The following is a 13,676-nucleotide window of genomic DNA, read 5'->3' as shown; positions in this document are numbered from 1 at the left end:
TTTTACAGGAGTGTACAGTGACTACATGCTGAGTGACGGTGTGGTGTGATGACGTGGAGTTACTCTTACAACCTCAAAGCTGATTATTTTCCCACGTCATACTTTTTATCCATTTATAGTTACATTTAATGTTGCTGAACGTCAGTGAAACAAGTTAGTTCCTGTTCTCACTAACTTCATATCAGCTAGAAACTCTCATTCCCTCACCAGCATCTCTTTTTTTTTCTTTCTCTTTAAGTTAATAAGACAAAAAAAAAACGCATCTTGTTACGCACATTACCAAGAAACCTCAAAGAAGCGCAAACTCCTCTGTCCTGCTGAAGATAAAACTCGGAAAAGTTTACAGCTTTACCGCTGACTGTTACAAAGCGCTGACACTGGAGACTCCTTCCATAAAAACCATCACCATCTCAACGATTACACGTTTTTAATGAGTTTATTATCACTGGAGCGTCCACTGTACACGTCGCTGTGAACGAGCTGTTACTATAGAAACGATAACGGATTAGAGCGAGCACATTAATATAAACCTGCACTACTGTCAGAGCTGCTGTTATAGAGAATTAATCAACACCTTCTGACCAATCACAATCCAGAACTGCTCTTAAATGACGGTTTAATTGATGTTCCAGACAGCATGACATAAAAGTTATTTATTTGTGTTTTCATTTGATGATAAGATTTCTTAATGTCGCATTCTGATGGAAAATTTCAGGGGGGAAAATAATATTTTTGTCTTTTAGACCATATTAAAATGTGATATATGTTCATATGTGTGCAAATATATGAAAAAAATTGCTCATGTTATTTAGATTTCCGTTTAGCTGATGTTTAAACTGAGTTTATTTTCAAGTCATGTGACGAAATCTTCCACAATAGAAGTGAATTACCTGCTGATTTAACTCAGGTGTGTTAAAGCAGACACACACACACACACACACACAGGTGTGGTGTCACACACAGTGTGAGATTAAAAAGCACTGAGAACACTTTCATTTTCAACCTGAATGTACACTGCAGTGTTCTCATGGCTTCCTACAGCACTAAGTTTCCCAGAATAAACGCATGAAAAGCTCTAAAAACACGGCAGTGTATGACTTTATCAACATGAGTAATAGTAATGTACCTTACTGTATTTTAAATTATGTACAATGATAAAGATTAAAAGATTTTTTTATATAATATTTTAAACTCATATCCAGGCAGTGGCTCTAAAAACATCACACAACATCTATAACATCTTATCTTTCTGTGTAAAGCCATGATTATATACTGTATATAATTATATAAATCCAGTGTTTAGTGAAGTGTGTCATGTTTAAAATTCTCATGGTGCTGTGAAACATTCTGTACATGCAACAGAATGCTGTGGTCTCGCTCTTTGTCAGACGTGAAAGACAAATTCAACCTCAGTCTTCCTGTTTAAATTATGCTGTTTCCTGAATAACAACACAACCGCAGACACTCTGACAGACGCCATCTGATGCTTATACACCTCACTGACAACCTCAGAGCTTTAGTTTATATGAAAAGCAGTCTTTTCAGATGCAACAGATATCAGTTTACAAAAAAAAAAGAGAAGTTACAAATAACAGAAAAATGATCAGTGATGATAGAAATTCAATATATAAGCAAATTAACATGCACATAAATAACACACTGTTATGTGACTTGAACAGTTTTTAGGCCTTTCTTGTTGTTGATTATTGAGACAATGAGATCTGTTAGGAAAATCATAATTATTCACAGCATCCTCAATGTCTGAATCTTTATACGAGAAGGACCATGTTACCTTACATGAATTTACATTTCAATTTTGATTAAAATAAAAGAAAAATCCAAACATCTAACTGCTTTATCCTGCTCAGGGTCTAATGGGTTTCTATTTTTGTAAATAGAACCAACTACATTTATTAGTGAAGCTACACATGCTACTCCTGAGATGCCAGTGATCCTGACCCCTTCTGCTCTCCCGACCTGCCTGATCCATCCTGATGCCCTACTTCTGCTTGGAGTTCTCATCACTTGGAAATCACTCACTGCTCCTGACGATGACCTCCAACACAGACAGCCTGAAGATACATGAGATTACTGAGGAATGTAACACTTAGAAACCATGAAGATGGCGCTGGACCACAACTGCTCTGATACCTTTAGGACTGCAATTGCCACGAACAGTTTTGCACTAAAGCCTCCATCAGTGAACAGTTGATACCTTCAACAAAACAGCCTTCATGTGTAAACTATAAGGAATTTCCTGGTTAAGGGATTTATTTATAATTGCACTATCAGTTATCACCCAGATGAGGATGGTTCCCTTCTGAGTCTGGTTCCTCTCAACGTTTCTTCCTCATATCGTCTAAGAGAGATGTTCCTCACCACCGTCACCTCTGGCTTCCTCATTAGGGATAAATTCATAAATTTATAATTCATTTCCTGAATATATATATATTTCTGGAAAGCTGCTTTGTGACAATGTCCATTGTTAAAAGTGCTACACAGATAAAACTGAACTGAATTGAATTGAAAAAGCAGGCCGTGTTTGGGGTTAAAAATACTCGCACAGACACGTACACACACACCCACACACACACACACACACACACACACACACACCCCTGGAATCCAGCTCTACTGGTTTATTGGAATGCTGCTGTGATGTGACTGGGAATTTTTCTGTACGTTAGTGGAATGTTTACACGCATACACTCCTAAAGCTTTCTTCTGTTACTTATATCTCACTCTAATAACATATACAGTAAAAAGTTAAAATAGTGTATTTTTTAGTGATGAAAGAAAACAACAGTGATTGGATCTTGTATTCGTGTAGTCGAAACAATTTCTAGTGATTCATCTTTGGGTTTTTTTCCTGAAAGATGGAAATGTTTCGAATAGTTTGAGTGTACAGGATGTGTAACTTTCAGTCACCATTATCACCATCACAACGTCAAAATCAGCAAAATACGCAAACAGAAAATCACCCTCTGCTTAGACGTTTGATGAATTTAGTCAGTTTTCTCTCTGGAGTCTGAGCCTCTGTCTGTGGAATTTATTTAGTTTATTTAGTTTATCGTCAAAAATCTTGGTGCTATTCTAGATCCTTCGTTGTGTTTTGATAAGCAGATTAATGCGATTGTCAAAAGCAGCTTCTTTCAGTTGAGATCTATTGCTAAAATCAGGAAGATGCTTTCTAATCAGGATCTGGAAACTGTTATTCACGCATTTATAACATCGAGGTTGGTCTACTGTAATTCTCTTTATTTGGGGTTTCCTAAGACCGCTCTAGATCGCATGCAAATGGTGCAAAATACAGAGGCCAGACTTTTGACTGGCACCAGGAAGCGTGAGCACATTACTCCTGCGCTTTCCTCTCTACACTGGTTGCCAGTCAATTTCCACATTGAGTTTAAAATTTTATTATTTGTTTTTAAAGCTTTGCATGGGCTTGCTCCACAGTACATATGTGATCTCCTTACTCCGTACACTGCCCCAAGATCTCTTCAATCATCAAGTCAATTACTCCTTTCAGTCCCACGTTCACGTTCCAAAGCCAAGCGTGACCGGGCTTTCTCAGTCCCAGGCCCTGGAATAGTCTCGCTGTTCATATAAGATCATCCTCCTCTATTGCTGTGTTCAAATCCTCCTTGAAGATTCACTTTTATTCTTTATTTTTTAATTCACTCTGAGGCTGTAAAATTTCCATTTGTCTTCCGGTATTTTGTATTGTTAAATGTTTTTGTGTATAGATTTGCTTTATACTACTCATACAGCACTTTGGTTTCAACTTCAGTTGTTTTTAAATGTGCTTTATGAATAAATAAACTAAACAAAACTAGTTTAGGATCAGGTTCAGTCTGGAACACAGGGCTCTGTATATTGGACTATTATCTGGCGCAATATTTCCACTTCATCTAAACTATTTCAGTGATAACGGTACTAAACGGTACTGTTCCTTGGCGGCGTGGTGTGATGGTACCATCAGTGGGGCACATTGTGTACATTCAGTGTGTATTTTGATACCTTTAAAAATAATTTAAGGTATATAATTGGACCTTAAGGAGCACTGATGTAGCTTTACAGCTTTAATGTAAAAGCTAATTGAAGCTACATTAAAAGACGTACGCTTGATGGTACCACGTCAGAGACAAGCAAAAGTACCATTTAGCACCATTATTTCTGAGAGTGTGAGTTTATATTACACAAAGTCATGCTTATTTTATGAAAATCCCCAATGATAAAAACAGAAAACAATTAGAGATTGAATGTACAGTGGAGTGCAAAAGTCCGAGACCACTCTGAAAATCTGGGATTTTTTTTTCTTTCCTTTAAAATTGATTAATTGATTGATTGATTGATTGATTAATTTTCCATAACATCAGCTCTGACAGTAGTGCAGGTTTATATTAATACGCTCGTTAATACATTATCGTTTCTATAGTAACAGCTCATTCACAGGGACAGGAAGATTTCTGTAAGGAGATGTTTATGCAACGTGTATGGAAGGAGTCTCCAGTGTCAGTCAGAGGTAAAGCTGTAGGCTGTAGTGAGAATTTGTTTTGCAGACATTCCACAGCATTAAATGTAACTATAAACAGATAAAAAGTATGTTGTTCTTTATTAAATAAAAAAATGTAATATGGTTTTATAGGAAAATAATCAACTTCAGGGTGGTAACAGTAACTCTGCTTCATTTCACCATCCCGATGTTAATTATTTTCCTATAACAGCATGTCCCCAAGTGTTTTATTCCTTATAAACTGTATGGGGTGTGTGTGTGTGTGTGTGTGAGTGTGTGTGTGTTACTGATTAAAAAAAAAAAGCTAAAAAAAAAAAGGAAGCTGAAAAAAGATAGAGCTTTGGAGTAGTCAATACCATTTCTATGCATTATTAGTTATAAGTGTTTTACTTTGTATTTAAAGGCTCAAGTTGAGTTTGAAAGTGTGTGTGTGTGTGTGTGTGTGTGTTAACTTTTGTTTAAGTTAACAGACATGTTCTACATGACTGCATCTCTCACATTGAAACGACGGGTTTCCAGAGGTTTTGTTTATGATCTCCACTTCTGCTCACAGGTCATGCGTTATAGCAGGTGTTACTTTACTCAGCCACGCCCCTTACATCCTGAGTCTGCTGTGGGAGTGGAGTGCCAAGCAAATCAGTTCTGAGAAAGGAAGTGACTCTGTGATTGCTGTTATCTCGGTCTTTGAGCCACACAGCAAGTGTCAGCAAGTGTTGTAACACCTCTAGGTAGCTGAGAAACACATCCGCTGCACATCTACTGCACATCCCCTTCACATCTCCTTCACATCTCTTTCACATCTCTTTCACATCTCCTTCACATCTTTACTGCACATCCCCTTCACATCTCCTTCACATCTCCTTCACATCTTTACTGCACATCCCCTTCACATCTCCTTCACATCTCTTTCACATCCCCTTCACATCTCCTTCACATCTCTTTCACATCTCTTTCACATCCCCTTCACATCTCCTTCACATCTCTTTCACATCTCCTTCACATCTCTTTCACATCTCTTTCACATCCCCTTCACATCTCCTTCACATCTCTTTCACATCTCTTTCACATCTCTTTCACATCCCCTTCACATCTTTACTGCACATCGCCTTCACATCTCTTTCACATCTCCTTCACATCCCCTTCACATCTCCTTCACATCTCCTTCACATCTCTTTCACATCTTTACTGCACATCCCCTTCACATCTCCTTCACATCTCTTTCACATCCCCTTCACATCTCCTTCACATCTCCTTCACATCTCTTTCACATCTCCTTCACATCTCTTTCACATCCCCTTCACATCTTTACTGCACATCGCCTTCACATCTCTTTCACATCTCCTTCACATCCCCTTCACATCTCCTTCACATCTCTTTAACATCTCTTTCACATCTTTACTGCACATCTCCTTCACATCCCCTTCACATCTCTTTCACATCTTTACTGCACATCTCCTTCACATCCCCTTCACATCTCCTTCACATCTTTACTGCACATCTCCTTCACATCTCCTTCACATCCCCTTCACATCTCCTTCACATCTCTACTGCACATCTCCTTCACATCTCCTTCACATCTCTTTCACATCTCTTTCACATCTCTACTGCACATCTCCTTCACATCCCCTTCACATCTCCTTCACATCCCCTTCACATCTCTACTGCACATCCCCTTCACATCCCCTTCACATCTCCTTCACATCCCCTTCACATCTCCTTCACATCCCCTTCACATCCCCTTCACATCCCCTTCACATCTCCTTCACATCCCCTTCACATCTCCTTCACATCCCCTTCACATCCCCTTCACATCTCCTTCACATCCCCTTCACATCTCTACTGCACATCCCCTTCACATCCCCTTCACATCTCCTTCACATCCCCTTCACATCCCCTTCACATCTCCTTCACATCCCCTTCACATCCCCTTCACATCTCCTTCACATCCCCTTCACATCTCTACTGCACATCTCCTTCACATCTCTTTCACATCCCCTTCACATCTCCTTCACATCTCTTTCACATCCCCTTCACATCTCCTTCACATCTCTTTCACATCTCCTTCACATCTCCTTCACATCTCCTTCACATCTCTTTCACATCCCCTTCACATCCCCTTCACATCTCCTTCACATCCCCTTCACATCTCTACTGCACATCTCCTTCACATCCCCTTCACATCTCTACTGCACATCTCCTTCACATCCCCTTCACATCTCTACTGCACATCTCCTTCACATCTTTACTGCACATCTACTGCACATCTCCTTCACATCCCCTTCACATCTCCTTCACATCCCCTTCACATCTCTACTGCACATCTCCTTCACATCCCCTTCACATCTCTACTGCACATCTCCTTCACATCTTTACTGCACATCTACTGCACATCTCCTTCACATCCCCTTCACATCCCCTTCACATCTCCTTCACATCTCCTTCACATCTTTACTGCACATCCCCTTCACATCTCTTTCACATCTCTTTCACATCTCTTTCACATCTTTTTCACATCTTTACTGCACGTCTCCTTCATATCTCTCCTTCACATCCCCTTCACATCTCCTTCACATCTCTACTGCACATCTCCTACACCATGCTAAGCTGGAAGCTATACACTTCCATGACTTGTTACCTACATTAGCCTTGTATCTAATTCTTCTCAGCTTATCGATGACATTTTCTGTTATAGAATTTAAGAATCAATATCCTCTCTCCATTTCATCTCAGAGAGAAACTCCTTGAACTTATCCTCCATTTCCTTCAGGAGGTGAGGCCATGACAACGGTTACTATGACGCCCTCTCATGATGCTCTAGTCCTTCTGATCATCAGCTTCGATCCGCTCGAGCTCTCTTTACTCTCAAAGCTTTCTTTTCTTTGCTTTGTTGCAAATTCCTGTGATAACACTGACATTTCAGGATCAATACAAAACTGTGCACAAAACACACACAATGGGAATTGTTAATTACTAAAATAAGTGTTTTTTTTATTATTTTAACCATAAAAAAGCACAAACACTAACACACAGCAGCAGCAGATGATTTTAAGCTACATGTAGTCGAGTTTATGTACAGAAAGGTCAGTCATGGCCATGGCAAGTGGATTGTGGGTGAAACTGTAAGCATATGGACCAAAAATATCAAATATGATGTGTACTCTTCTGCATTTAGTGGCCCAGCTGAAAGTTCTCCTCTATATCATCAGAGCTAATCATGACCATCATTTACATTTACGGCATTTGGCAGACACCCTTATCCAGAGCAACTTACATTTATCTCATTTTTTTATACAACTGAGCAGCTGAGGGTTAAGGGCCTTGCTCAAGGGCCCAGCAGTGGCAGCTTGGTGGTGCTGGGGACTGAACTCATGACCTTCTGATCAGTAGGCCAACGTCTTAACCACTGAGCTACCACTGCCATCATGACCATCATGACCATGGCAGTGTGAAGAGCCAAATGCAGAAGCTACACCTTTAAACTTACAATAGAAGACTTAAAGCGTTCTTTGGTTCCTTTAGGGAGAAGCCAATAAGGTTCTGTGTAAAACCCTACATTGAAATATTTTTCTATCAGAAAGAGTTTCTTTTTTTGGGAGTGAAAAACTCTGAATTATCCAAAGAACCTTTAAAGAACCTGTGTAGAACCCTATCTTCTAGTGCTCTACATACGTTTTATGGAAATGAAGAGCTACCAGTTAGTTTATAACCCTGAAAGGTTATTTTGGTAGTTTCTCTTAGTGAACACTTCAGCAGAATATTATCTTATCAGACGTATGTTTCAAGAACCATTTTGGATGCTAAGACCACTAAAGCATCAAATAAAGCCTTAAGGAACCAGTGAAGAACCATTTCCACACAGGCCACTCAGGGGCTTGTTCAGTCTCTTGTCATTTCGAGACTGGACTACTGCAACTCACCCCTGGCAAGTCTGCCTCTGAGCATCATTCGTCCTCTGCAACTGATCCAAAATTCAACCTTCCTAAGTTCTCCCACACCACCCCATTGCTGCGTTCCCTCCACTGGATTCCTGTAGCTGCTGCATCAGATTTAAAACACTGATGCTCAACTACAAAGCCAAAAACAGACCAGCACCCGCTTATCTCAAAGCACTTATCACACCCTACACTGCACCACGCTCTCTCCGATCCTCTAGCACTGCTCGACTGATCCCTCCATCTCTCAGGCTACAAGGAAGACCTGCATCGAGATTCTTCTCTGTTCAGGAGCCGAGGTGGTGGAATGAACTTCCCCTAGATGTCCGAACAGCTGAGTCACTGGCAGCCTTCAAACCACGTCTAAAGACCTACATCTTCCTGAAGTACTTAAATTAGTGCTTTATTTTAAAAAAATAAAACATCATGCGTTGTCTGTGTGCTTTTTTTACTATATCACCTCCCCAACAGAGTTTCTAGACTAATGGTATTCTCAGTCCGTGACCTAGCACACCAGTATCAGGATGAATTTACTGATAGAGACTCAAAGCACTTCTGTAAGTAAATCTGGATAAAGGCGTCTGCAAAATGCCATAAATGTAAATGTAAACCATTTTCTCTAGTGCACCACAAACAGTACATTTTACATTTACATTTTAAGAGAATTAAATGCTATCAGTTAACCATTAAGGGATCTCTGCTTGTCTCTCTCTTGGTAAACTCTTAAAGGTTCTCTGTAGAGTGTTTTCCTTCCAACTAGAACCCTTTCCTGAAGCTAAGCATCCTTCTTAGACTTCATTCAAATCAGCTCAATTCAATTTTATTTGTATAGCGCTTCTAACAGTGGACACTGTCACAGAGCAGCTTTACAGAAATAAATACATTCAGGATATAAATTTTATTCATCTGAAAACTATAAAACTATAACTTCCTGGTTGCACACTTGCACTATTTGTCCATGTAGTACACAGTTATAAAAGGGAATGATTTATAATCGCACTATTCGGTGTCACCCAGATGAGGATGGGTTCCCTATTGAGTCTGGTTCCTCTCAAGGTTTCTTCCTCATATTGTCTCAGGAAACATGACTATACATTTAACTCACAAACAGCATTTAGTTATTTCATTTGGATATTAGGTTTAATCACAGAGACACCAGCAAGACCCTTAAGCTTTGATGGTTGTGTAGCATGGCTGACCTTTGACCCTGATCTCTGACCACAGCTAATGACCATAAAGGCTGAAGAATTAGCATATGCTAGCATATTGGGTTTTGAGCTGTGTGTACGATTAAATCAGATCCTGTCTCAATTCGCTTACTTATACTATGCATTAAAAGTATGTACAGTTTTTGTGAAGTGTGTAGTAAAAGAGTCGTACGTGAGTACTGGGACGTACTAACTAACACGTCATGTAACGTAAGAGAACGTTGTTGCCTAGTTACGCACACCGTCACCGTAAACAACCTCCTCACTGCATTTCAGCTTTTCTTCATTCATTATTCCTGATATCATTTATACTGTATCATTTCATTCACCATTCCCTGGATTTATTCTTCCACATTTCATTTACACCTCTCTAAAATGCGTCCTTGAATTCGGCCAAGCAAACCGTCACAAAACTCCTCCTCCCCCCCGAGCGCAAGGACTTGTGGGTTATATTAGCTGAAAAAGTGTCCACGGATCCACACTGTGAAAATCTAGCAGAAATAGTCAACCATCCGGGTACCTCTGGGATTCATTTCAACATACTCTGATTTGGGACACACTCATTCTACTCTCGGATACTAATGAGGATGGATAGTAGGCGAATTGAGACGCACATAATCTTGTTTATTGAGTAACAACTGCAGCTTTATCACACGACTTTGACCTCATTGTTTTACAGTTTTAATGTCGTCTCAGTGTAACCTCTGTGTCCTCCAGTGTAAGAGCTGAAACAGATTTCCAGCTGTAAAACATTTGATTTGAAATCAGCCTAAAATGTTTAATGGTAATCTTGAAAAGTGTGAGTGTGAGGCTTCTTTCAGTTGGTTGCTTTACACACGCTTGTAAGTTGCTTGACAACTTACACTCAAGCTGGCAACATGCCAGAAAAACTTGTCTCACTGGTCTGAAAGATCATGAAAATAACACGCAGGACGCTACAGTGCAGAGTTCACGATAATAAAAAGTAATGTGCTCATGTGGTTTATGGGCTTGAGCTTGTGGTTGGGTGATACAAAGATGTTATGCTGTTGACTATTTGTAGCACGCCATCGTCTTCCTGTAGCTGTGGAGATGTTGGGTCATGAAATCTACCTGCACTTCTGGAGCACTCGTTCATGGCTGTCAGTAACAAAACTGCAAAGAGTACACAAGATTTTAAGCTCCCAAATGTTAATTAGTCAATACACAAGCCTGAGAGAAGTCCACATTACGCATGCTGAGGCCTTTATGTCATCTTCTGTAGATCTGTAGTTGGAGTAGGCAAACTTCTGTGGGTCTGCTGTAAAGTTTTTCCTTACAATAACCTATTAACTTAAGTTTAATTTGTTTATAGCAACAGTGAAAAACACGTCACGAATCCTGCTTACAGCTACAAGCTCTGATTGTGTCTCCTCAGGTTTCATTAAAAGCTTACATCTATGGTCATGGTCTTACATCATGAGTGACATCAATACAATACAATACAATACAATACAATACAATACAATACAATCCAGAACAATACATTCCAGAACAATACAATACAATACAACACACCAGCTTCTAGCACAGAGTAATAACAATCCGTCCCTTAAAAATACACATAATCACATATATAATAACCAAGTGTGTGTACACAAACAGATTCTTCTAAACGTTTCTCTGACTTCCTGGTGAGAGGGATCAGTGTATCACAAACATTATGACTTTGTTTATGTGTGTTTTAGTGTGTGAAATGTTCTTAATGAACAGATTGTCACTGGTCAGAGTAATTGGCCACTTTAGATGATGTGCCACTTACACAAACTGCGTTTCCAGGTCTGAGGAATGTTGATGGCATGGCAGAGCTTTGATTTGTGCGTCAGGGAGGTTGTAACCAATGGCAGCTGGTTCTCGCAGGGTGTGATGGTGGGTCTGGTGTGAAACAAAACATATTTAAGGAAAAGTCGGGTGGATGGATAAGAGACCCACGGAATTCTGCTAGAAGGTCATTTTTTTTTCTTGATGAAGGATTTCCAGACATTGAATGCAAGAGTCTTCTTTAGCGTAGGAGGCAAATTTGGTCACTAAATATTGTTCTTTCTTTCCTCCATGCAGATGAAATTCCAGCCGTCCCACATCTGCTCGTCTCTGCTCATGTCATTGCTGTTGCTCTGCCCTGAAGGGGGCCTGACCTTCCCGCTGCATCCCATCATCCCTGATTACAAAGCTGCACTGATCGAGGCCTGGATGGAGCCGATGGAGAAGATGGAGATGATGGAGATGGGCCGGAGAGCTCTGGGGCCCTTGGTGAAACACCCGATGGAGACGGTGTACTACAAGAGAGGAGAAGAGGAGGAGGACATGGAAGAAGGAGGTATACAACGAAACGAAGTGCTGTCATCCATCGCCGGGGGTCTGCAAGCTTTTAACAGACAGAAGGGAGGCTTCGGATTCCGCTTTGGGAGGAAGTGAAGGAAATGATGTAGAAGGAAAGAAAAGAGGGATGTATAGGGATTAGTATGTGTGTATATTTATACATATCTATACAGTATATTTATAGAGCTGTGTCTGTGTGTGTGTGTGTTTGTGTGTGTGTGAGACACATATGATCATAGTAAATGCTCAGTTAACATGATGTTTTATTTTATTGTACATAGCAGTTTCTGGATGTGTTGTAAAGCATTCGTGAATCCTGGACTAAATGAACCATGAGCGATTTGCCATAAATTAAAGATCTTTAACTAGTACTCATCGTTTCTTCTGTCTTCCTTTAGGATAAAATACTAAATTAGGATATTTATATATATTTTATATTATTATCCGTGGTGTGACTGGTGACATGGAGCATCTTTTACACAGCAACAAACGTTCACATACAGGTCACAAAAACATACCAGACATTATATATGTGTATAGAAAACAAATACTGCTGTACATCTGAGGAACGCAGGTTGAATCATAACAGGTCCGTGTGATGGACACACCAGGTGCGAATGCGGTAAATGTGTGTGTGTGTGTGTGTGTGTGTGTGTGTGTGTAGTGTCACTGCAGGACTCTGGTATTGCACAGGAGTGATATTGTTAGTCAGGTTACACACAGGTACGCAGGTGTGTGTAGCTACTCGAATGCTTTTCTGAACTAAATAACAGCAAATAAAACCAGAAAAGCAGCTCCACTACAAATGATCACTTTATAAAGTCAAGTTATGAGTGAGCCAGGCACACACACACACACACACACACATATACACACACACACACACACATGCACACACATATATATATATATATATATATATATATATATATATATATATATATATATATATAAACACACAAGGATATTTAAAATGATTATATATTTTTACATGTAGATCTTAAAATATTTTTGGTGGTTAGTAGGCTTATGTATTGTGGAAGATTGTGGAACATTCATAATAATAATAATAATAATAATAATAATAATAATAATAATAATAATAATAATAATATAGTGCCTTTCCCAAACCCAGGGTCACTTCACAACTTACAATTTTGGGGAAAAATAAACACATCAACACAAAATAATATTAAAATAATCAAACAGACTGAGAAGCTGTTGCCGTGATCAAATTTCAATGGCACGGCTAAAAGAAAAGATGATTACAAATTAAGAAAATGTATTAAGTGATAAAAATATATAACGATATTACAATACATATGAAAAAGTATGAAGCTCGTGTTACTCTGAAAACCGAAGCAACACACTGCAGTATCATTTACGCTGCCGATGAACACTCAGCTCTTCACTGCAGTTAGTTTAAAAAGATCAGTGCTGTGAGATACTGTAAGGATTTAAACATTTTAAACATGTGTGTGGGTTTATAGGTGCTAATCAACTAATGACCCTTTAACTTCTTCCCCATCAGTCACAGCTGTCAGCAAGAATAAAACTAGTTTTCATTCATTTTTCCAAAACATATTTTAGACATGCATGTGCTTATCATGTAAATAAGGATTAAACAGGTTAATAAATAATATAAAAAATGGAGGTGAAGGAGAAAACAAACAAACAACAACA

At 39.3% G+C, this 13,676-nt stretch overlaps 1 protein-coding gene across 1 annotated transcript; it reads left to right on the top strand.

Annotated features, from left to right (window-relative positions):
• The first annotated feature begins 10,141 nt into the window (after positions 1-10,141).
• qrfp (pyroglutamylated RFamide peptide) lies at positions 10,142-12,325 on the top strand. Its single transcript, XM_034307587.2, has 2 exons — positions 10,142-11,622; positions 11,733-12,325. Exon 2 carries the CDS (start codon positions 11,733-11,735, stop codon positions 12,087-12,089), a length of 357 nt encoding a protein of 118 aa, XP_034163478.1. The 5' UTR covers positions 10,142-11,622; the 3' UTR covers positions 12,090-12,325.
• Positions 12,326-13,676: the final 1,351 nt, after the last annotated feature.

The sequence above is a fragment of the Pangasianodon hypophthalmus genome, chromosome 9, assembly GCF_027358585.1.
Source record: "Pangasianodon hypophthalmus isolate fPanHyp1 chromosome 9, fPanHyp1.pri, whole genome shotgun sequence".
In the NCBI taxonomy this organism is placed as follows: domain Eukaryota; kingdom Metazoa; phylum Chordata; class Actinopteri; order Siluriformes; family Pangasiidae; genus Pangasianodon; species Pangasianodon hypophthalmus.
Note: the sequence above shows the minus strand (reverse complement) of the source record. Positions and strands in the feature narration are given on the sequence as shown.

Bases quoted from the DNA above. Each gene is read 5' to 3' on its own strand.
- qrfp (XM_034307587.2), top strand. From the start codon at position 11,733: ATGAAATTCCAGCCGTCCCACATCTGCTCGTCTCTGCTCATGTCATTG.